This window comes from Camelina sativa, chromosome 1 (assembly GCF_000633955.1).
Source record: "Camelina sativa cultivar DH55 chromosome 1, Cs, whole genome shotgun sequence".
NCBI classification, from domain to species: Eukaryota; Viridiplantae; Streptophyta; class Magnoliopsida; order Brassicales; family Brassicaceae; genus Camelina; species Camelina sativa.
The window spans coordinates 3,542,644-3,565,268 of NC_025685.1; the positions used below are offsets into that span (position 1 = coordinate 3,542,644).

The 22,625-nt window shown below is 37.0% G+C and overlaps 4 protein-coding genes and 1 pseudogene across 4 annotated transcripts; 2 read left to right on the forward strand and 3 right to left on the reverse strand.

The window, feature by feature from the left end:
• LOC104751507 (vacuolar amino acid transporter 1-like) lies at positions 1,942-4,849 on the reverse strand. The gene is made up of 10 exons (XM_010473494.1): positions 4,608-4,849; positions 4,212-4,501; positions 3,795-4,009; positions 3,511-3,715; positions 3,197-3,416; positions 2,963-3,098; positions 2,695-2,863; positions 2,558-2,601; positions 2,262-2,324; positions 1,942-2,140 (listed from the first exon to the last, which is right to left on the reverse strand). Exons 1-10 carry the CDS (start codon positions 4,757-4,759, stop codon positions 2,045-2,047), a joined length of 1,590 nt encoding a protein of 529 aa, XP_010471796.1. The 5' UTR covers positions 4,760-4,849; the 3' UTR covers positions 1,942-2,044.
• On the reverse strand, positions 8,095-8,688 carry LOC109131035. Its single transcript, XM_019241496.1, has one exon. The coding sequence runs from the start codon at positions 8,686-8,688 to the stop codon at positions 8,095-8,097; it is 594 nt and encodes a 197-aa protein (XP_019097041.1).
• LOC104751426 (vacuolar amino acid transporter 1-like) lies at positions 10,172-13,645 on the reverse strand. Its single transcript, XM_010473401.2, has 10 exons — positions 13,503-13,645; positions 13,101-13,381; positions 12,720-12,934; positions 12,437-12,641; positions 12,121-12,340; positions 11,893-12,028; positions 11,627-11,789; positions 11,490-11,533; positions 11,229-11,291; positions 10,172-11,101 (listed from the first exon to the last, which is right to left on the reverse strand). Exons 1-10 carry the CDS (start codon positions 13,643-13,645, stop codon positions 11,006-11,008), a joined length of 1,566 nt encoding a protein of 521 aa, XP_010471703.1. The 3' UTR covers positions 10,172-11,005.
• LOC104751594 (hsp70 nucleotide exchange factor fes1-like) lies at positions 15,371-17,495 on the forward strand. The gene is made up of 6 exons (XM_010473604.2): positions 15,371-15,634; positions 15,963-16,105; positions 16,189-16,239; positions 16,332-16,553; positions 16,651-16,753; positions 16,864-17,495. Exons 1-6 carry the CDS (start codon positions 15,549-15,551, stop codon positions 17,354-17,356), a joined length of 1,098 nt encoding a protein of 365 aa, XP_010471906.1. The 5' UTR covers positions 15,371-15,548; the 3' UTR covers positions 17,357-17,495.
• LOC104703944 lies at positions 17,587-22,309 on the forward strand (annotated as a pseudogene).

A 22,625-nucleotide genomic window follows, 5' to 3' on the forward strand; every position in this document is an offset into this window, starting at 1 on the left:
TTTTTTTTTTTTTTTTTTTTTTTTTTTAGCTTTGTCGATTGTTATTGTTGTTGTTGGAGTACGTCTGAAGTTGTCGACGATTTTGGAGATGTCTCTCTCGACTCGAAAGCTGCCCCCACCTAATTGCAATAATCCCTTGATTTTTATATTATCTCGTATTTGCCCCAAAGTTTTTTAATGTTACACTGAAGGTCCTCTATTAACATCTTTCTTAAGACACTTTTTAATTATACGTTTAACCGATCAGAACTTCAAGCTTAAGATATGTTTTAATGGCTTGGAAAGTCTTCATGATATATCTTAGGGTCCCGCGAGCATTTTTTTTTTCTGAGTTTGTAGGTACGCGTGTAATTTTTTTCAATGAAAAAGATCACAAATTAAAACACAATTTTATTATTAAATTCAAAATTCAATGTTTTTTTCATGCTTACAACAAAACCAATATACAGTACAACCTCAATTATACTATCATTACATTAAAAAAAAAATCAGTAATATGCGTATTTATGTTTACAACTGCACTATAAATCCATAAAATACTATATGGTCTAAATTTTCAAAATTCAAAATAACATGTTTTTGGTATTAGCACTAATTATAGAAAGCATAGTAAACTTATTCTAGGTTGATGTATGTTATACTCTGGTGGAGTTTGAATTTGATATCTATTATAGATTGGAAGGTTGTGGATATAACCCCTTCTTTGCTGCAAAACATAAATAGGTAGAATCCACAAATTCAGTCATCCAAGTGGTCTCTCAAACACCTTTAGGTGGAAGAGAATATTCTGGACTTCTTGTAATATAAATATGGTAAGTATCGAGCAAACTCTAAAAATGATCTATTTTTTAGATTAATGTTCACCGGAAGAAAACAAATTCAAAATCAATATTAAAAAAAAAAGGTAAGACTGATAATATTAAAAGTGAGAATCTGTGTAAGCCTACCAAACCAAGAAATTCTAAGTAAATCTACGAGATTCAGTGAGATAATGAGTTAGGCGGTAGAGATGCATCATTAGACTTCCGACTTTAATGTCAGATATATTAATATGTCTGAGCCCTAATACTCGGATGTCGACACATCCATCCAAAAACGTTCTTCTCATATGGGGATAATACAAATGTCACAAAATTTACCAAGTTCGACTTCTTAATTAAAGGTATAGATAGATGTAAATAATTAATTACTATGTTCATGTATGATATTAATAACCTTGTCCTCATGAAATGTCATCACAAGGCATTGAGAAATAGCCTTGTTAAAACGTTTAAATTGTATAAAACGATTTAACATAGAACTCTCTTATGGAATCAATCAATTTTATCAAAAAAAGATAATATATTGTTTCACTTATCTTGAATATAATTTAACCAAAATCAGTTTTGTGTTAACCATAATGCTTATTAATAGTTAGTACGTCAAGTACTTGGCATTTGTGTTATATTTGTACAATCCATGACGTTAAAAAATTGGAAAGTAATGGTAATGATAAACTATTGAAAGATACAAGGTCAAGGTGTAAGGACTATTTCTTAACCATGACCATTAAGATAAAATAAAGATTTAATTACTCTTTATGTTTTAAATACTACACAATTAACTTGAATTGTATACTTAAAAGCTATTAGTCTATTCGGCTTTCAAAATACCATCAGCATGACGAAGTTTCCAGATTAAAGACCAAGTTTCTCGACAAACTTCAAGAGTTTTTCGATAGAAATCATCTAAAAATCTTCTCCTTTTCTATTATTTTATCTAGCTATGTAATAAATGTTCAAGTCTAGAACCTATAATCATGACTTGCAAAAAAACTTCATGATATCTCTTATTAGAGTCCAGTGAGCATTTTTAGTTATATACTCATACATAAATTCATTGATTGAAAAAGATGACTACAAGTTAAAACAAACTTTATTAATGTATTAAAATCAGTCTTATGTATAACAAAACTTGATTACTCTGTTAAATTTAATAAAACTTTACTACTTCCATTTATTGTTTCTCAATTCTAGGTTGGTTCATTGTTCATCAGTGTACCATATCAATTCAATTCTCCTATTAATCTTACAATGGCGGAGTAAGTCCCACAACAACCGCTTACAACGCCAACGATTATGATGAAAATGCACAATCCAATCTGTAAAAAAACCAAATAATTTACGGGAAAAATTAATGTAATTGTCATGTGAAAATCATATACTGAATCAAAACAATAACCACTTTATGACATAAATAAAACAAATTAATATATATCTTACTTGTGTCTGACTCAATCTACTCTTCAAGATACTGAGATAACAAAGACATGGAAGGATAAAAGCCTGCATGATAAACAAAATATAATCCTTTTTAATTTGCCTAAAAGAACTGAAAAGCTAAAAATCTGATAATGTGTTTATTTGTAAAAACAGTTTTTTGATTTGGATAAATTTTGCATTCAATTCAAACAAAAAATAAAGCTCTCATGAAATATTATGTAGCGTTTTGTTTAATCTTTATCAAATACATATTATCCCAATATCGTTGTCATATGAATCGATGATAGGAGACTTACGACAAGCATTGCAAGGAATGATCCCATCAAAGCCCCCATGATCGCTGCAAAGATTTTAGAACAAACGAAGATAAATATTGTTTCTTTTTAAAACAATTTGTAAATAGTTTCATGCAAAAAGATGTTAGGGCATTTACCAAAGAATGGGAGTGTAAGTGCGACGACCAAAGTTGAGAGAACTAAAATTGTTCTTAGAAAAATAGATACTCCGTAGGATCTCATCTTACGTGACGACGGCATAAGTTCTTCTAAGCTTAGCACGATCGGTGTTATAGATAACGCGTATTTGGTCATCGGTGTTATTACCTAATTAAATTGAGTAGAAAAAGAAGCAATCATATTTTTAATTAGTAATTATACATAGAGACAAACATGTTTATAGAGTTTTAAAGTTATATATCTCACCGCTAACCACACTGCGATCTTGGATGACGTGAACTGTTGTGGCATGTTTAGTGTAAACTGCGATTGAATGGCCTCACCAAACATACTGTAGCCACAAATCGCTACGACTATGTACAAGAACACGCAGAAACCAAAACTGCGAAAGCAGAAACGAGAATTGATTTTTTTTTGACTTAACATCATTTTAGGTCCATTATAAGTAACCTTAAGCAAAAGAGTTGTTTTTTTTTTTACCTAATGACTACCACCAAAGGAAACTTGGATGGTTCTTTCATGGAAGAGTAAATGTTTGGGAAAACCGCGTGACCGCTGAACCCAAACCCGTAAATCCCAATTGCAACGGGTATGTTAGCGAGATCAAGAGCTTGCCCACCCGGGCGAAACCCAACTTCATCAACCGTCCCGACCCAGAAGAGACAAAGAGCCATCATGATCGAAGAGAAGACCCCTCCGGCTAAGAGAATAATAGATCGAACACATGAATTAATCCCCCAGCTATTTCGTAAGGCTTTATGATCATTAATTTATATAAAAAAAATATATGAAACCTGAGAGATAGGAGAGTAAGCTAAGGTCTCTGAGCCAAACTGTGGGAAGAACAATAAGAGTAGCTGATATGGCAAATATCTGAGAAGAATCTAAAGATAGTCCAACGATGTTTAGTGACATGTTTGGAAACATTCTCGACAAGTTATCGCTCATCATGATTATATACTCCACACAACCTGCGTATAGCTCCATATACAATAGTATCTGCAAATCTCAAGAACCCTAATCTTAGTTTGGAGATGTTTTTTAAAGTGTATATGTAAATGATTTACATAAAACTCACGGAGATGATGACACGGCCGGTGAATCCAAAGGCAGCTTGACCAATGTCCGGGTAGGTATGGAGGCCAGGTGAGCTTTCAAGACATCGTTTGAGGAGAATACAGGTGTAGCAAGTGATGATACCGAAGAAGAAGAGTATAAAAATCCCAAGCCATCCTCCTTCTTTCACCCCGTAAGGCATCGTGAGTAGACCTACTCCACATAGGATATTGATTGCTGCACAAAAAGAGGTTCAACTTAGAGCGACAGATTAAAACTCATGTTTGTAATCATGATACAATCTATTAAACGTTTGAGTCTAATCCCTAAAGTGTTGTGGTTACCAATTGCCATTATCATGCCCTGTCCAAAAGTTATGAACTCATATGTGTGAAAGACTTTTGAGACAGAACCAATACAGAGACAACGTCTTAATTACCGTTGAGAACAGATTGAGGAAACGAGCAGAGATCTGGTTTTGCGTAGGAGAGATCTGTGATGGATAACTTGAGCTGAGATGAAAGGAATGATTTGACGACTGAGTCATCATCGTCTTTCTGGGTGAGAAGCGGTTGTTTGCTTGTTGAAGAAGCAAAAGAATTTAGAACAGAGTTTTGTCGTCTCTTGTATAAGGAGGCGATAGAGCTGGTGAATGATGTCTGAGAATCTCTCCGATGAATGAAGCTGATCGTAGGAGGTGTAGCTCCGGTCAAGACATCCACAGATTGTCTGAATTTTCCACAAAAAGGAATAATCTTTATTACTACAAAGTGCAAATTAACCCTTCACAAGCATTCTTTTAGATATGAAAAAAAGCAGAGGATTTTGATATTACCGATAACTCCGAGGCCATGGAGCCGAATCGTTCTGGGATAATGAAGAAGATGAACTGGAATCATCGTCTTCGTCATTGCAGGAAACGTCGACTTGGCATTCCTCGTCATCTGTCTGATACAGTATGTCCCTTTCTTGCTCCTCAAACTTCATCTTCTTTGTGCGGGAATGAAAGAGTGAACACAGCAGCAAAATGTAGAGTAGAAGAAAGATACAGGAGATTAAGTTGTGCGTTTAACTTGTTGTCACGTCGGACTTTGCATTAATGATTAATCCATTATACAAAGCTCCAAATTAGTTTTTTTTAGTCGTTTTATATTTCTAGTGGAAGTAACGTTCACATGTCACAAACCTTAAAAGTCAAAGGTAACATGTGTGAGATGGATTTGTTGTAATTTAATAATGAGTATATATTCTATATAACTATAGATTCAATTAAATGTGTCCAAAAAAATAATTAAAAAATAACTATAGATTCAAAAAGAATTTATTCGGAAGATTTTGTGAAATTTATCATATTTTTGATTTTAGAAGATTTTGAGTGAGTTTTTAAAATACCTTGTAGATTTGTTATTATTTTCTATTTCTCTAAAAAAGAATTGTTTGTGATTTTGGTGAGATTTTGTGAGATTTTATTAATAATATTGGGTGATTTTAAGAGATTAAAAGTTGTTCATAACTTGTTAAACACAAATGTCACCCTCTTCCTATAGTCAGTGGTCAAAACTTGATTTCTTTTAACAATAAAAATTGATTTTTTTTTTTTTTTGAAAGAATGTAAAATTGTATTCAACCAAAAAAACGTTTTTACAATGAATGCTTCATCGTTTGAAAATAATAGCCAAATAAGATTAAAATATCATATAATTTATCATAATTTAAGTGGGAGTGGAGGATCGAGCGTAAGTTCTTGTGGAGAACCAGAGTTGCAGGCCTTCATCGTAGCGGTGATCGTGTAACCCAAAGATTGAGCTGTGACGATTACGTACGATTTTTTCAAGGAGCTTGATAAGTCGAGCTTGCGGGGAATGGTCCTCGCCATGTCGCCTAGCATTCCTCTCCCGCCACAGATGATAAGCAATTGCCTGGAAGACATACTTGAGGATGAAACGTGGAAGAGAGGGTAGAGCTGAGGAGGTAAGCAGTGGGATCAAAGAACTCCAATCCGTTGAGTAGTGAGTCAATAACAGAGATTGTGTGAGGTCTTTCCAAATAGCCGCAGAGTAAGGGCAAGAGAAAAAAAGATGATCACTTGTCTCTTCTGCGCCAGAACAGAGGACACATGTTGTATGTTGCCCCAAGGACCAGTGTTTTATGCGATCGCCAGTATCTAACCGGTTATGAATTGCAAGCCAGAGCATAAATGAATACTTGGGGGTGGAATATGAATACCAAACTCCTTTGTACCAGTCAGCCCTGACGTGTGATCCGCGAACATTATGCCAAGTGTGCCTAGAGGAGAAGGTCTTGAAGAACCGATCTCCTTGAGATCACCATAATGGGGTATCTGCAGTATTTTGTTGTCGCGTTGGGCGGCGACGAAGAGCCTGAAGGGAATTTTCGATGTCATTTAAGACAGGAAGCCGATGGTGTCGAGACCTATGTGTGCTCATGGCCTCCTGAACTGTTGCCTCTTGCATAATCCCCAGGTCTACAAACCCTCTCGAGCCCAATATGTCAAATAAACAGCCCAATGGTGACCAGACATCATACCAGAAGGATGTTGAAGCTCCATTATTAACCTCCACCTTATACAAAGTTTTTGCCACTTCCCGGTATTTGAGAAGTTTCTTCCACATCCAGGATCCGACCGTTGAACCAACATTTACCAACCAGAAAGATTCCTTTGGTATGAGATATGTCCAAATCCATTTCACCGAGAGAGTGTCTTGTTTTGAGAGAATCTTCCAGATTAAATTTAAGCAACTGACCTTATTAGCATCAACTAGGGATTTCAGACCCAAACCTCCCTCTTGCTTCGGTTTGCAAATATCTATGCAAGCTATCTTTGCCTTCTTGTGATTGAGATCCGGTCCTGACCACAAGAACGTTGCACATAATTTCTCAATTTCTCGGAGACACCTTGCTGGTAAGCGATAAGCTGATAACCAAAAGTTTGTTACACTCATAAGAACAGAGAAAATGAGAGTGAGACGACCAGCATAGGAGAGTGATCGAGCAGTCCATGAACTAATTTTTTTCTGAACTTTGTCCAAGAGTGGAGCATAGTCAGTTGCAGTCATTCGCTTGGTAAGTAGCGGGAGGCCTAAATATCGGACAGGTAAGTTCCCTGTTGCAAACGGAAAACTTGCGGAGATTTGATCACGTTGTTGGTTCATCATTCCGGCTAGGTAGAGGGTGGACTTTTCCAAACTGATGCGTAGCCCCGACTGACCTGCAAACTCCTGAAAAATCTCTATGATCCCCTCAATCGACCGCTGTTGACCATCCACAAAAACCATCAAGTCATCCGCAAAACAGAGGTGGGTGAGACCTATGTTCTTGCACTTAGGATGATAGCCAATACGCTCACTCACTGCGGCTATATCAATCAGGTGGGATAAGACGTTCATACAGATAACGAACAGGTATGGAGAGAGGGCACAACCTTGCCGCAGTCCACGAGAACTATCGAAAAAACCTGCCAATTCACCATTCACTTGAACAGATAAGGTAGCTGTCAAAATGCAGAGCCGAATCCAGTGAATAAACTGATCTGGAAAGTGCAGAGCCTCTAGATTGTTCAACAAGAAACCCCATTGGACCGAATCGAAAGCCTTTGAAATATCTATTTTCATCGTGCAGCGAGATGATATAGAGTCCTTATGATAGTCCTTAACAACCTCTGTTGCCAACAATACATTATCCATCAGCAAACGCTCTTTGACAAATGCAGATTGATTCTGTGAAATAACCCGCGGGAGCAGACTCTTAAGACGGTTGGCCAATAACTTAGAGATCACCTTATACAACACATTGCAGCAGGAAATTGGTCTGTAGTCTCTCATTTCGGTAGCATCGTCTTTCTTTGGTATAAGTGCAAGAATAGTAGTGTTTACACCCTTAGAGAGAAAACCTTTAAGAAAGAAAGACTGCACCGCTGCAATCACATCAGAGCCAATGATCGACCAAGAAGCTTTGAAGAACTCACTAGTATATCCATCGGGCCCCGGTGATTTATAACTTGGCACCGCAAAAACAATCTGTTGGATCTCATCAGCAGTAACCGGCTTGGTAAGCATCACTTGATCATCCTCCTGGCACCGGAAGGGTATGAGGTTTTGTAGGTCCTCCACTGACAGTCCCACAAAGTCAGTAGGTTGTTGATTAAGAAAACCTTTGAAGAATCGCTCTGCTTCACCCTTTAGCTCGGCACTAGTTCGCAGTATTTCCCCATTTGGACCACACAGCTCACGAATAGAGTTCTGCATTTTACGGATACTTACCATTTTATGAAAATAGACATTGTTCATATCACCCACAGTCAGCTAATGAAGCTTAGCTTTCTGTTTTAGATAATCTTCCTCGAGCTCAGCAAGGTGACTCCATAGAGAATAAGCATTTGTCTCCTCTTCAACCGCTTGTGGAGTCGGGCTAGCCAGAGTTGCAATTTGCTTTTGACAAAGAGTCTCATGAGCCTCACATGTCCGTTTTGATAGATCACCAAACTTCTCTTTACCCAAAGAACGCAAACTTGATTTTAAGTCTTTTAGCTTCTTGGAGAGGCGATGCATAACAGACGTAGAAGGGAATAGTGGGACCGTGCCATGCCAATGGTTGGAAATAACCTCATGAAATTGTGGAAGTTTAGCCATAGCATTAACGAATTTGAAAGGTCTGCGACCACCCGTTGCAACTGCCTCCAGGACAATGCGACCTCTGGCATGATCAGAACAACCGCCAGCCTCAAAAACACTATAAGAATGTGGAAAGCAATCTCCCCAATGCTCATTAATTAAAACATGATCCAACTTCTTACAAATCAGACCCTCATCTCTCTTGTTGCACCAAGTATATAGTGGACCATGATGTCCTAAATCCGTGAGTGAACAATGTCGCACCACGTCTTGAAAATCACGCATCCCCAACGTATTAAACTGCAGGTGACCATGGTTAGACTGTTCTCCACTCTCCAATATCTCATTAAAATCACCACAAAGCATCCAAGGTTTATTTCGAAACAATGGAGAGTCATGATGACATCGTATCTCATCCCAGAGAATCCTCTTCTCCTCTGAAGAATTTAACGCATAGACAAAGAAGCAAAAGAACTCCTCTGTTCTACCCTCCAACAGAACCGAACATGTAATCACTTGACCACTCTTGAAAACAGGAGTAAGCCTCACAGTATCTCGCCAAAAATGGAAATTTAGAACAAGGTTGTAACATAGGTTGAATTATATATAACGATAAAACTTGCATTATTATTATCAAAGTACTGTAACTCCAAAACTGATCCTTTTATGTCCTCCAAAAGTCTCAATCTAGTCACACAATACTAAAACAAAAAAAATTCTTCATCTTCAACTAGGAATATTAAAACGGGTTTAAAGTTACAGGGTTAGCCCGACTTGTTTTAATATTTTGGACCTCTAACTTTATATTTTTATTAGTAAAATTTTCGAGCTCATTTAGGATCGAGCGTGTAAAATTTCGAGCCCATCACAAGTTGGTCCTGTTCTTTAAACATTTGTTTCAACACGACAACATTTTTTTCTTTCTCAGTTCTTCTCTTCTTTTCTAGCGACAAAAGACGATTAAGACGACTTTCTCGTTCAAGTTTCACAATCTCTTCAAGCTCTGATTGGCTTCAAGTAAGGTTCAATCTATCTTAGATTTTGAGCTCTAATTGACAATTTGATTATGTTTGCAAAATTTGATTGCATTTTGTAATTATGGGTTGTGATTTTGAAGTCTAATTGATAAAGGGAAAGACAGATTGATAGCTCTAATTTGTTTGTCAATTTGATGCAGTATGGATTTGCAGTCATTAGAAAGAATTTCAATTCTAAATGCTGAAAATGATTACATGGAGATGGAAATGAACGAAGAAGGTCAAGCAAGTGTGACTCAGGGACAAGATCAAGCAAGTATGACTCAGGAACAGAGTCAAGCACCAAGCATGACTCAACTAACACAAACACTTAGGCAACAACCAGCTAGGCCACAACAAATGAAGAGAAATATCATTATTAATTTACTAATAACATCGTCTTCATCAATCCCTTTTAACATTTGGCTTCAACAATCAACATCGTCTGAACTATATAGCACATAAATTTTCTTTAGACTTCGAACACCAAGAGAAAAATACATCAATAGAATAAATTTATATACAATTGATGATAGTTATTAAATATTACTGAGAATTTGTTACAAATGCCCTTTTTGAGATACACTTTAAAAAAAAAAAATTATTATTTTATTAAAAATAAATTATTCTTAAGCAACAATTACATTTAAGTATACAATTTTACAAATTATAAAAATCAATAGTTTTTTTTTGGTGAGGGAGGGGGAGGCTCTTTCAAGCAACAAGAAAAAGAACTACATGCGAACAACATGTGAACACGCTAACCCACCGACATTATACAATACAAGATGTTTAACAACCTCTAGTTGATCAGTATACAAGTGAAAACCTAACGAAAGAGTAAAAGCATAGTTCGCTAACCCATCCGCAAGACGATTAGTCTTCCTATACACATAAGTAATCCGGACTATCCAGTCCCTAGAGAGAAAGTCATAGCACAAACGTAATAGAAAAGACAAAGGATGCGAATCACCAATCCCTTCCTGTAGAAACCCAACAACCATTACCGAATCTATTTCCAGCTCAAGACGTGTAATCTCTCGCTCCCAAGCTATAGATAACCCATAACAGACTCTCCATATCTCTGCTAGTGGTGTCGAACATATACCAATGTTTAACGCAAAGCCCCTATCTAAATACCATCACCATCCCATCAAACACCACTTGCTGAAGCCAAGCCCAGGTTCCATGAGACGCGCCATCAATATTCAGTTTTAACCAACAAGCACTAGGCGATATCCATTTAAAATACTTATGTTTAGATATAATATCTAATTTGCACCAACTAATAAATTGTATTTGGCACATTCCTATTGGTTAAAGTAAAAAGAGGTAAGTTCATCCTCGGGTGAACTCAAGAATTATCTTTTGTCAATTATAATTTAATAATTTTGTTTGCTGTAAAATATATATATATATATATATATATATATATATATTTAAATAATAATAATTTTGTAAATAAAAAAGGAAAATTCAAAAAACTTGGTTTGAACAGTTTAAGAAGTCTATTAAAGCCCAAAAATGATGAATTAGTTGGGCCTAAGTCTTATACGTTGTTTAATTGTTCATCACAGTGTACCATATCAACTCAATTCTCTTACTAATCTTCCAATGGCGGAATACGTCCCGCAGCAACCGCTTACAATGCCAAAGATTATAATGAAAACGCATATTCCAATCTGCCAAAAGATCAATTAATTTACGAGAAAAATTAAATGTAATTGTCATGTAAAAATCATATACTAATGAAGCAAGGCAAGAACCACTTTATGGCATAAAATAAAAACAAATTAATATATCTCTTACTTGCGTCTTACTCAATTTACCCTTCAAGATACTGAGATAACAAAGACAGGGAATAATAAAAGCCTGCACGATAAACAAATTAAATATGTGAATCCTTTTTAACATGTTTGACATGCCGAAAATAACTGAAAAGCTGAAAATCTGATCATTTGTTTTTTCAAAAGCTCTGATGAAATATGTAGCTTTTTGTTTAATCTTTATCAAATACATACTATCCCTAGATCGTTGTCCTATAAATCGATGACGTGACAGGAGACTTACGACAAGCATTGCAAGGAATGATCCCATCAAAGCCCCCATGATCGCTACAAAGATATTAGAACAAACGAAGATGAATATTGTTTTTTAAAAAGAAAATTTGTAAATCGTTTCGTGGAAAAAGATGTTAGGGTATTTACCAAAAAATGGGAATGTAAGTGCAACGACCAAAGTTGAGAGAGCTAAAATCGTTCTAAGAAACATAGATACTCCGTAGGATCTCTGTGACGACGGCATAAGTTCTTCTAAGCTTAGCACGATCGGTGTTATGGATAATGCGTATTTGGCCATCGGTGTTATTGCCTAATTAATTAAAATGAGTAGAAAAAGAAGCAATCATATATATTTTAGTTAGTAATGCATAGAGACAAACATATTTATAGAGTTTTAAAGTTATATATCTCACCGCTATCCAAACTGCGATCTTGGATGACGTGAACTGTTGTGGCATGTTTAGTGTAAACTCGGATTGAATGGCCTCACCAAACATACTGTAGCCACAAATCGCTACGACTATGTACAAGAATACACAGAAACCAAAACTGCGAAAGCAGAAACGAGAATTGAAAACTTTGACTTAACATCATTTATACGTCCATTATAAGTAACCTTAAAGCGCAGAGTGTTTTTTTACCTAATGACTACGACCAAAGGAAACTTGGATGGTTCTTTCATGGAAGAGTAAATGCTTGGGAAAACCGCGTGACCGCTGAACCCAAACCCGTAAATCCCAATCGCAACGGGTAAGTTAGCGAGATCAAGAGCTTGTCCACCCGGACGAAACCCAACTCCATCAACCGTCCCGACCCAGTATAGACAAAGAGCCATCATGATCGAAGAGAAGACCCCTCCGGCTAAGAGAATAATAGATCGAACACATGAATTAAACAATGAACTAGCTAGTCCCCCAGCTATTTCGTAAGGCTCTTATATAGAAATATATATGAAACCTGAGATATAGGAGAGTAAGCTAAGGTCTCTGAGCCAGACTGTCGGAAGAACAATAAGGGTAGTTGATATAGCAAAGATCTGAGAAGAATCTAAAGATAGTCCAATGATGTTTAGTGAAATGTTGGGGAAAATTCTCGACAAGTTATCGCTCATCATGATTATATACTCCACACAACCTGTGTACAACTCCATATACAATAGTATCTGCAAATCTCAAGAACCCTAATCTTAGTTTGGAGATGTTTTTAAAGTGTATATGTAAATGAATTACATATAACTCACGGAGATGATGAGGCGGCCGGTGAATCCAAAGGCAGCTTGACCAATGTCTGGGTAGTTATGGAGGCCAGGTGAGCTTTCAAGACATCGTTTAAGGAGAATACAGGTGTAGCAAGTGATGATACCGAAGAAGAAGAGTATAAAAAGCCCAAGCCATCCTCCTTCTTTCACCCCGTAAGGCATCGTGAGTAGAGCTACTCCACATAGGATATTGATTCCTGCGCAAAAACACATGTTTGTAATCATGATACAGTATTCTCTTAACCGTTTGAGTCTAATCCCTGAAGTGTTGTGGTTACCAATTAATTACCATTTTCCTGCCCTGTCCAAAAGTTATGTGTGAAAGACTTTTGAGACAGACCTAATACCGAAACAACGTCTTACCGTTGAGAACAGATTGAGGAAACGAGCAGAGATCTGGTTCTGCGTAGGAGATATCTGTGATGGATAACTTGACCTGAGATGATTTGACTGAGTCATCATCGTCTTTGTGGGAGAGAAGCTGTTGTTTGCTTGTTGAAGAAGCAAAATAATTTAGAAAAGAGTTTTGTCGTCTCTTGTATAAGGAGGCGATAGAGCTGGTGATTGATGTCTGAGAATCTCTCTGATGAATGAAACTGGTCGTAGTAGGAGGTGTAGCTCCGGTCAAGATATCGACAGATTGTCTGAAATTTTCCCACAAAAAAAAGGAAGGAATAGTCTTTATTACTGCAAACCCCTTGTCCCCTTCACAAGCATTTTTTCTTTAGATATTAAAAAAAAAAAGGCAGAGGATTTTGATTTTACTGATAACTCTGAGGCCATGGAGCCGAATCGTTCTGAGATAATGGAGAATATGAACCGGAATTGTCGTCTTCGTCATTGACTTGGCATTCCTCGTCATCTGTCTGAAACAGTATGTCCCTTTCTTCTTGCTCCTCACGCTTCATCTTCGTTGTGCCGGAAATCTCAAAGAGAGAACAGAGAAGCGATATGAAGACGTATTAGAAGAAAGATAAAGGAAATTTAGTTGTGAGTTTGAATTTTTGCCACGTTGTACTTTGCATTTATGATAATCCATTTTTTTTTTTTCGAGTGGGGAAGTAACGTTCACATCATCACATGTCACANTAATTTAGAAAAGAGTTTTGTCGTCTCTTGTATAAGGAGGCGATAGAGCTGGTGATTGATGTCTGAGAATCTCTCTGATGAATGAAACTGGTCGTAGTAGGAGGTGTAGCTCCGGTCAAGATATCGACAGATTGTCTGAAATTTTCCCACAAAAAAAAGGAAGGAATAGTCTTTATTACTGCAAACCCCTTGTCCCCTTCACAAGCATTTTTTCTTTAGATATTAAAAAAAAAAAGGCAGAGGATTTTGATTTTACTGATAACTCTGAGGCCATGGAGCCGAATCGTTCTGAGATAATGGAGAATATGAACCGGAATTGTCGTCTTCGTCATTGACTTGGCATTCCTCGTCATCTGTCTGAAACAGTATGTCCCTTTCTTCTTGCTCCTCACGCTTCATCTTCGTTGTGCCGGAAATCTCAAAGAGAGAACAGAGAAGCGATATGAAGACGTATTAGAAGAAAGATAAAGGAAATTTAGTTGTGAGTTTGAATTTTTGCCACGTTGTACTTTGCATTTATGATAATCCATTTTTTTTTTTTCGAGTGGGGAAGTAACGTTCACATCATCACATGTCACAAAGCTCCAAATGTGTGAGATGGATTTTGTCAAGAACAAGAATATCCACCTCTTCTTACCTTAACCAATAGCATAATAAGATTATGCCATGTCATATTCTGTTTTAACATAACAAATTAAGAAAAGAAAATTTCTATATTTTTTTAACGTAGTTGACGTTTATGTCTATCTTGTGATCCGAAACTTGTAGTTTGTCTTGATTTGGTAGCCCTGACTGACTTGTTCTCTTTGAAATCTGATTATCCCACTCCCAGTGATTGAATCAGTTTTTGTTTTCCCCAAAAAACGAATTTTCGATTCTTATGACTCCTATAGTCAAATTGCGGTTATAGTAATCACCACCAGTTCAACAGTTGGGCTAAATTCTAGTTTAGTTCACTACCCAATACTCCAGACAAAACAAGGCAACCGTGCACTCATATACACACCGTACCTGTCGCCAAATACTCAAACAAACTACAAAACACGGCAACAAAACAGAGACTGCAACGGCGATCACCATTTGTCTGAATGCTTAATTGGTTGACGAAGGCGAAGCCAGGGGCTAATCAATGGCAGTTATATTTCCTATGATATTTACCCGCCATTATTAAGTTAAATCTTCAAAAATAACAACAACATCAACACATAAAATTCGTTTTTTGTCTGCCTAGAGAGAACTCGATCACCCGGCTGTAGCCGAAGCAACCATGCAGAAACAGTCTCTTGTAATTTAATAATTTTGTTTGCTGTCAAAAAAGAAAAATATCTATATATATATAAATAATAATAATTTTGTATATATAAAAAAAAGGAAAATTCAGAAAACTTGGTTTGGACGGTTTAATAGCGAGTCTATTAAAGCCCAAGAATGATGAATTAGTTGGGCCGAATTCTAAAATAAAGGCCCAATAAAGTGGAGGACGCGTCATCGTCTTCGCTTTTCTGCTTTTGCCTTTTTTCTCTTCAAAGAGGTCGACGAGGTTTAAGATTTTGTAGAATGTTGTAGTAGCTTCGCGAATGATCTCAGGTCTTTTATAAAACCAAAACCCAGCGATTAGCCGACTCTTGCTCTTTTCCTTATAAATTACAAAGAGACGAACAACAAAAAGTTTGTAATTCTTTCTTCTGTTCTAAGTTCTTTTTACGGTGAAAACATATTTCAATGGCGAAAGACGGACCCAATTGGGACGGGTTACTTAAATGGAGTCTCTCTCACGCCGACGGTACTCGACCCACTCGCCAGTTGAGGTACGGACTTCGTTTTCTAGTTTCTTAGGTTCTGTTTCCTTGTTTGTCCGAGATTAGATTGGGATGCTGGTAGTGGTAGTTAGAGAAATCAGTGAATCTTATTATGACTGTATTCGAATCTGGGTTTGGTTGGTTGGGTAAAATTATTGAATTCTGTAGCTATGTAGGTGGAAAGGCTATCTCTTTTCTCGTTTTCACTATTCTACATGTCCATTGAACTCTGTTGAGCTCTAGTGGATTCACGATTTGGTCATGTCAGCAATACTCATAGTCATAGATATATGTTGTGATTGGTTTTTAATGTTGATTGATTTGTTTGATGAGACAGTGAGGAGGATCGAAAATGGTTTATGGAAGCTATGCAGTCGCAGACTGTAGATGTAGTCAAGCGCATGAAGGAGATTACACTAGTTATGCAAACACCTGAACAAGTTTTGGTGGATAATGGAGTTACACCTGAAGATATCCAAGGTGAGATTCATTTGGCCATAACACATTGTTTAGGTCTTTATCTTTTGGGGGTTACTAATTGAGTTTTTCTTTTATTATGGTAGATTTGCTGGATGAGTTGCAGGAGCACGTTGAATCGATTGATATGGCTAATGGTAAACCATCTCTTACTTGGAACATGCTTTTCTTTCTTTTCTTTCTGTTGTGGTTGGCACAGTTTGATAATTGCTTGTTTACTATTGTGTAGATCTTCATTCTATTGGAGGCTTGGTTCCTCTTCTCGGGTACCTTAAAAACTCTCATGCTAATATTCGGGCAAAAGCTGCTGATGTCGTTACTACAATAGTTCAGAACAATCCTAGAAGTCAGGAATTAGTTATGGAAGCGAATGGTTTGGAGTCATTGCTTTCAAACTTCACTTCAGACACAGATATTCATGCTCGAACCCAAGCTCTTGGCGCGATATCAGGTAAGCCAGCTTGTACTATTTTACAGTACAAATTGAGATGAGCAAAACCTTTTTTGATTTGGTTTATGATATACTAAAGGTATACCTTTTCATTTAGCTTTGATTCGCCATAACAAACCCGGAGTCACTGCTTTCAAGCTTGCCAATGGCTATGCTGGTCTAAGAGAAGCCTTGGCGTCTGATAGTGTGAGATTTCAAAGGTAATCCACCCAAATACTCTTACTCCTTTACGGTCTATGTAGATTTCAAAACCTTTGAAGATTCTTGAATTGTTGCTTATTATTTCTTTACTTTATTCCAAATTCTCCAGGAAAGCCTTAAACTTGTTGCAATACCTACTGCAAGAAGATGATTCAGACCGCAGTATTGCCACTGGACTTGGATTTCCCCGAGTGATGATGCATCTCGCGTCTAGTGATGACTCTGAGACGAGGGAAGCAGCTCTCCGCGGACTGCTTGAGCTTGCAAGAGAGAAAAACGATGGAAGCGGAGGTAGCAGCGTAGACAAAAGCGATGAGAAACTGCGGCAGGTACTAGAAGAACGTATCAAAGGAATCAGCTTGATGTCACAAGAGGATCTCGAAACAGTTAAAGAAGAGAGACAGCTCGTGGATTCACTGTGGAGCATTTGCTACAATGAACCTTCTTCTCTGAGAGAGAAAGGGCTTCTTGTTCTCCCCGGTGAAGACGCATTGCCTCCTGATGTCGCAAGCAAGATCTTTGAGCCTCCTCTGAGAGCTTCTGCAGCAAATCGTAATGCCACCGAGAAGAAAGAGGAACCTCTTAAATTACTTGGACCATAGGTGACAACAACTTGAAGCTTTAAAGTTTATATACACTTTTCCCCTTGTTTTTATGTAACTTTCTAAATTTTCAGAAAATATTTGGTTTGTACTTCTGATAGATACCGTTGTCATTATTCAAAAATGTCACTGCGTGTTCTTTACTGTTTAACAATAACCGACACGGACCAGATCCAAGTGACCGGTTTAAGTTGATAATTTTTTGAAATTGAGCTGAACCGAAGTACAAAATCAAATTATATTGCAGTTATCCCTTACAAAAAAAGAGCACACGAACTTAACTGTCACATATCTGAGCTCAACACGTCTCTCAGCTTCGCCTTCTCCGCCGTCGCCGTCGTCGCGACTAGAACCGGTATAATTACATGTATATATATATGTAATTATGGTGAACCTATATACCATTGAACCCTAATTCTTTCCACTTCCTCGCACGGTCCTGTTTATTCCCCCAAAAATCTGATCTTCCTCATTATTGAGCAATTTTACTGGAAGCTGTTGTTTCGAATCGGTTCAAGCCTCGACTCCTTGAGTTCTGGATCGATATTAGTAGCTAAGTTGGGAGATTTTGTAGTTACGGAGTTATGGTGTGGTGTAACCATTGTGGGAAGAATGTTCCCGGAACTCGCCCCTACGATGGTGCATTGTAAGTGTTTTGATTATTCTTCACTGCTGTTCTATCTTATTAGGAGCTCAGTTTCTGTTTGGATTTTTGGTTTCCAAGCTTCGAATTATGAATTTCATATGTTTTAATTTTGCAGGGCTTGTAACTTATGCGGGAGGATTTTGGAGAATTTCAATTTTTCTACTGAAGTTACATTCGTTAAGAATGCTGCTGGGCAGGTATAAGCAGCACCGCTTTTGTTTCCTTTACCACTTTACAGGCTCCTCTGCTGTAGAACTATAAATGTTTCAATGTTACTTAGGAATGTTCTTGGTGTCTCTCATATGGTTTGCAGATGATTAATAGGTTGTAAAGCTTAGAGGGATAAACTAATTTTTGTTGGAGAATCTTGGAATTATTGTTAAATCTTTGCGTAGATGTTCGGTAGGGGTTGTATGGGACGTTATGAACTTTTCTTTTGGTTGTTTTGGTTTATAGTCCAGTGAGTATATCTAATACACTCTTGGCGGTAAGTTCGATCCTTGCCTCCACTGATATAATTTTTTTCGTTCAGACCGGAACTCTGTTATGAGCATATAATTTATAAGGTCAAAACTACCAGAGTGAAAACAAAAAGAAGCACAAAGTAACCAACTTAATGGGCTACAACAATTCTCTTTAGTTAGCATCCGGAGAGTTACTTGAGAATTATACTGCCTTTGGACTCTTTGAAAAGATTTGGTTCAAGCTTACACATTATTTTTTGTACCTGCAGAGCCAAGCGTCAGGTAACATTGTAAGGAGTGTTCAGAGTGGGGTGTCAGCCTCACGTGAAAGGAGATTAAGAATAGGTATGCCTTTTTTTCATTGTTCGCCTGAATAGTGCAACTGACACTTCTAGTCTACAACTTTTGCTTGTGTTTGAACTAGCAATGCATTTCCCCTTTTATTGTATTTCAAACTTTTCTGTTCTATATTTGCTTAGGTGTACTCACTGTTATGTATTTCCCATCTTTATATTTCCTGCCAAATTTGAGGCCGTGTGACTGTTTCAAAAACATTGCATTGTTAATGCAATCTTTGATCAGTACAGTTTGATCTGACAGACCTTCGTTTTTTTCTGGCAGCTAGAGATGAGTTTAGGAATTTGAGGGATGCCTTGGGAATTGGTGATGAGAGAGATGATGTGATTGACATGGCTGCTCGATTCTTTAGAGTATGTTTGGTTTACTTATCTTCTGAATAGTAATTTGTAAGGACTTCCACCCCCTTTTTAACTCACTTTATCTTCTGAAAATGGCAGTTGAGCAAAATTTCACCAAGGGCCGTAGTACTGAACTAGTACAGGCTTCCTGTATGTACTTGACTTGCAGGTTATTGTCATGGTCTTGTGGTCTCCTGATTTATTTTCCTCGTTAGAATACCATGCTGAATAGTGATGTTTTCTTTGCTATATGTTAACCAAAAACTTTCTTGATTTGTAGGGCAATGAACATTGCGTCTCTTCTCATTGATTTCTCAAGTTACCTTCGAGTTAGCGTGTACGATAAGTTGTTTTTATTTACATACTGTTCAACTTTCTTTTGTAGCCTAATTACATGTTACCTCTACTGCAGCGATTTTCCGTGTCCAAGCAATGTAATGCTGATTTTACTGTTTTGGTCTCATCAAATCTTGTGCAGTTATGAGTTAGGTTCTGTGTACTTGCAACTTTGTGAATTGCTGTACATTGCGGACGGTCAAAATTATGAAAAGCTTGTTGATCCTTCAATTTTCATTCCTCGATTCTCGAACAGTAAGTGTGTCATCCTTTGGCTACCATTCTTTTCTGTATTTGGTTGATGCAGAACATCAGCCAAGAATGAAACAGTAATATTGAATACTTACCCAACCTACTCGTTCCATCATATATTTGCAGGCTTATTGAAAGGAACACAGCATAAAGCTGTTGTAAGAACAGCTACAGCCATTATAGCGAGTATGAAGAGAGATTGGATGCAGGTGTGACTTTGTTATGTTAGGTGATAATTTCCTATGTACTGTTTGTCTTAAAGTTAGTTATATATTGTGTCTTGTATTAATATTAGCTACCTATTGACTTGCAGACCGGCCGGAAACCTAGTGGAATATGTGGAGCAGCACTTTACACTGCTGCTCTTTCTCATGGTATCAAGTGCTCTAAGTCAGATATTGTAAGATATGGTTGGCTTATCAAGAAATAATGTTTTAGATGAGCGGAAAGAGGTTTTAGCCTTCTATTTCACTAATTTATTGCTGTTGGTTTGTTTTCTCAATATTTCAGGTAAACATTGTCCATATATGTGAAGCAACTCTAACCAAACGATTGATTGAGTTTGGCAATACGGAGTCTGGAAATTTAAATGTGAGTTAAGGCTAAGCGTATCTAGCTGTAGAATTATTTGCTACTGGCCATATCATCACACATGATTGATGTTGGGTTAAGTATTTGTACCTGGTTCTGCCGTCATAGTAGTAACAATATTGCATACTCCGCTGCTATTGATTTTTGTCATATGCAATAATGCAACACGGGCTCAATTTGTTTCTGCCTCATATCAGTTGAAGAATTATGTTCATTTTTATAACGTTTGTACATATGTGGCTAGGGTGATGACCTCACAGAAAGAGAAAGGGAAAGAGAAAGGGAGATGCAGAAAAGATTGTTTACCATGAAACCAACGTCAAACAAAGAGGATGTGCTCTGTATGCATCAGGATTGTAAACCTTTTGGTTATGGACTATGTGAGGACTGTTACAAAGATGTAGGTATCCTGTTTAATGCCTGCTTTTCTGCTTTCATGTCCTCTGTTTACATAGTTGCTAATCCTTGACAAATGGCTCCGAAAGTTAACAATCACATGTTTCTTTTCCAAATTTTTAGACAGTTCTTAAATGTTTCTGGTGGACTTGTTGGTGGGTCGGATCCTCCTGCTTTCCAGCGCGCAGAGAAAGAGAGAATGGACAAACTATATGTAAGTTTCGGTGCTCCTTTATTTGATAAAGCACCTGTGTGGGAGCTTGTTCAATTTCGCTTTGGTAGGATCTTATACTAAAGCTCTTTCTTCTGTCGAACTTTACGCAGTCAGAGAGAGGACCAGAGTATTGTAGTGTGAACAAAAGCGAAAAACAGTGTTCTGGTGAGTGCAATTGTTGTCTATCAGATTAAAGAGTTCTCTGCTACTATTTGAGCATTTGAGAATCGTTTTGTGCTGTATCCCAGAGAAAAGTGAAAAAAAATAAAGATTGGGCTGAAGATTATCCTGGTACGTCGGATGAATCAGGCAACTTTTCTGACATCGATGATAAAGAGGTTGGTACTTGTTTTGCTTTCTTGTGTTGTAGTAAATGCTACGTCAAATGTCCAACCTTGAATATGGAACATACAGTTTCACTTGTTATATTTGATCTGTCGGTCATAATATTTTAGTGTTGACCAGGTGGATTGCTATATTAACAACGAGGATGAAAAGCATTATAAGAAGATCGTATGGGAAGCAATGAACAAAGATTATATTGAGGTGATTTCAGAGCCTAGATATATCATCTATCTTCTCTTGGATTTGGTTGTATCAAATATGAGATCAACCACTCATAAGAAACAGAATTATATTGTTTTGTAGGAGCAAGCGGCCAAGGAAGCAGCTCTGAAGGCTGCTAGTGAAGCTTTAAAAGCGAGCCACTCTAACTGCCCAGAACATGCAAGAAAGTTTTACGAAGCTACTATAGCTTCTAAGACACAAAGTAGAAAGTTGACTCGGTTTAAACTTTAAAAAGGTGATGTATTATTCAGCTTTGAATAAAACTTTTTGGAGTTTGTGTGTCTTCCTCTTGCCTGATTTTTCAGTCTTGACTCTTACAGAGACTTACAGCTGTAATCAACGACGACGTCTTGCAAGAACTCTTTGATACATCGGTAAGTTTTAAATTTTGTCTTGGGTAACTCTCATCAATTTTCTCAGGTGTATTTTAGCGCACTATACAACTTACCTTCTTTTCTTTTTTTTTCAGGCAGGTGAGAATCCTTCCAAGAGGTCGAAAACTGAGACAGGCATGGAGAAGAAGAAGGAAGAGAAGAGCAATGAGCCTGAGATTGGTGAAAATGAAGATGAAGATGAAGAGGATGAAGAAGGCTATGTAGAATCATACGACATGAATACAAATCATCCAAAGGGTGAGAAATTTTATGAAGAAGAAGAGGAGGAAGAAGCGGATGGTTATGATTTTGGATTGTATTGATCTATTTTGAGCCTAAGTTTTCGGTGTTCTTGATTGCCGGACTAGTTGATTTTGCGTGAATATAGGAGAACCCCAACATAAGTTATGATTTTTATTGTAGGATCTTTGATTTTGTATTATCTATCAGTAAGTAATCAAGATTTTTGAATAATATATGTAGATTCATAAACTAAATGGTAAATGGAGGCAAAAAAAAAAAAAAAAATTAACTAAATCAAAATGGATTTAAGTTTATTAATTTTATTATCCTTGTTTTGGTTATTTTTATTAGATAACAATTAACAATCACTAACAGATAACAGTATTTATCTAAGTAATCTTTATCTCACCTATTTTAAGAGCTTTAGTAAATGTATGTAGAAGAGTTGTCGATTTTTATGAAATTTGCCAAAAAAACCTACCAGAAAA

Excerpts from the sequence above, each read along its gene's own strand:
- LOC109131035 (XM_019241496.1), bottom strand. The coding sequence starts at position 8,688 with ATGCGTGATTTTCAAGACGTGGTGCGACATTGTTCACTCACGGATTTA.
- LOC104751426 (XM_010473401.2), bottom strand. The coding sequence starts at position 13,645 with ATGAAGCGTGAGGAGCAAGAAGAAAGGGACATACTGTTTCAGACAGAT. Across the intron at positions 12,935-13,100 it reads TCCTCAATCTGTTCTCAACG|GAATCAATATCCTATGTGGA; the intron begins GTAAGACGTTGT and ends GTTTTTGCGCAG. Across the intron at positions 11,790-11,892 it reads AGATCGCAGTTTGGATAGCG|GCAATAACACCGATGGCCAA; the intron begins GTGAGATATATA and ends TTAATTAATTAG.
- LOC104751507 (XM_010473494.1), bottom strand. The coding sequence starts at position 4,759 with ATGAAGTTTGAGGAGCAAGAAAGGGACATACTGTATCAGACAGATGAC. Across the intron at positions 4,010-4,211 it reads TCCTCAATCTGTTCTCAACG|CAATCAATATCCTATGTGGA; the intron begins GTAATTAAGACG and ends CTTTTTGTGCAG. Across the intron at positions 2,602-2,694 it reads ACTTACACTCCCATTCTTTG|CGATCATGGGGGCTTTGATG; the intron begins GTAAATGCCCTA and ends AAATCTTTGCAG.
- LOC104751594 (XM_010473604.2), top strand. The coding sequence starts at position 15,549 with ATGGCGAAAGACGGACCCAATTGGGACGGGTTACTTAAATGGAGTCTC. Across the intron at positions 15,635-15,962 it reads CGACCCACTCGCCAGTTGAG|TGAGGAGGATCGAAAATGGT; the intron begins GTACGGACTTCG and ends TTGATGAGACAG. Across the intron at positions 16,754-16,863 it reads GATAGTGTGAGATTTCAAAG|GAAAGCCTTAAACTTGTTGC; the intron begins GTAATCCACCCA and ends CAAATTCTCCAG.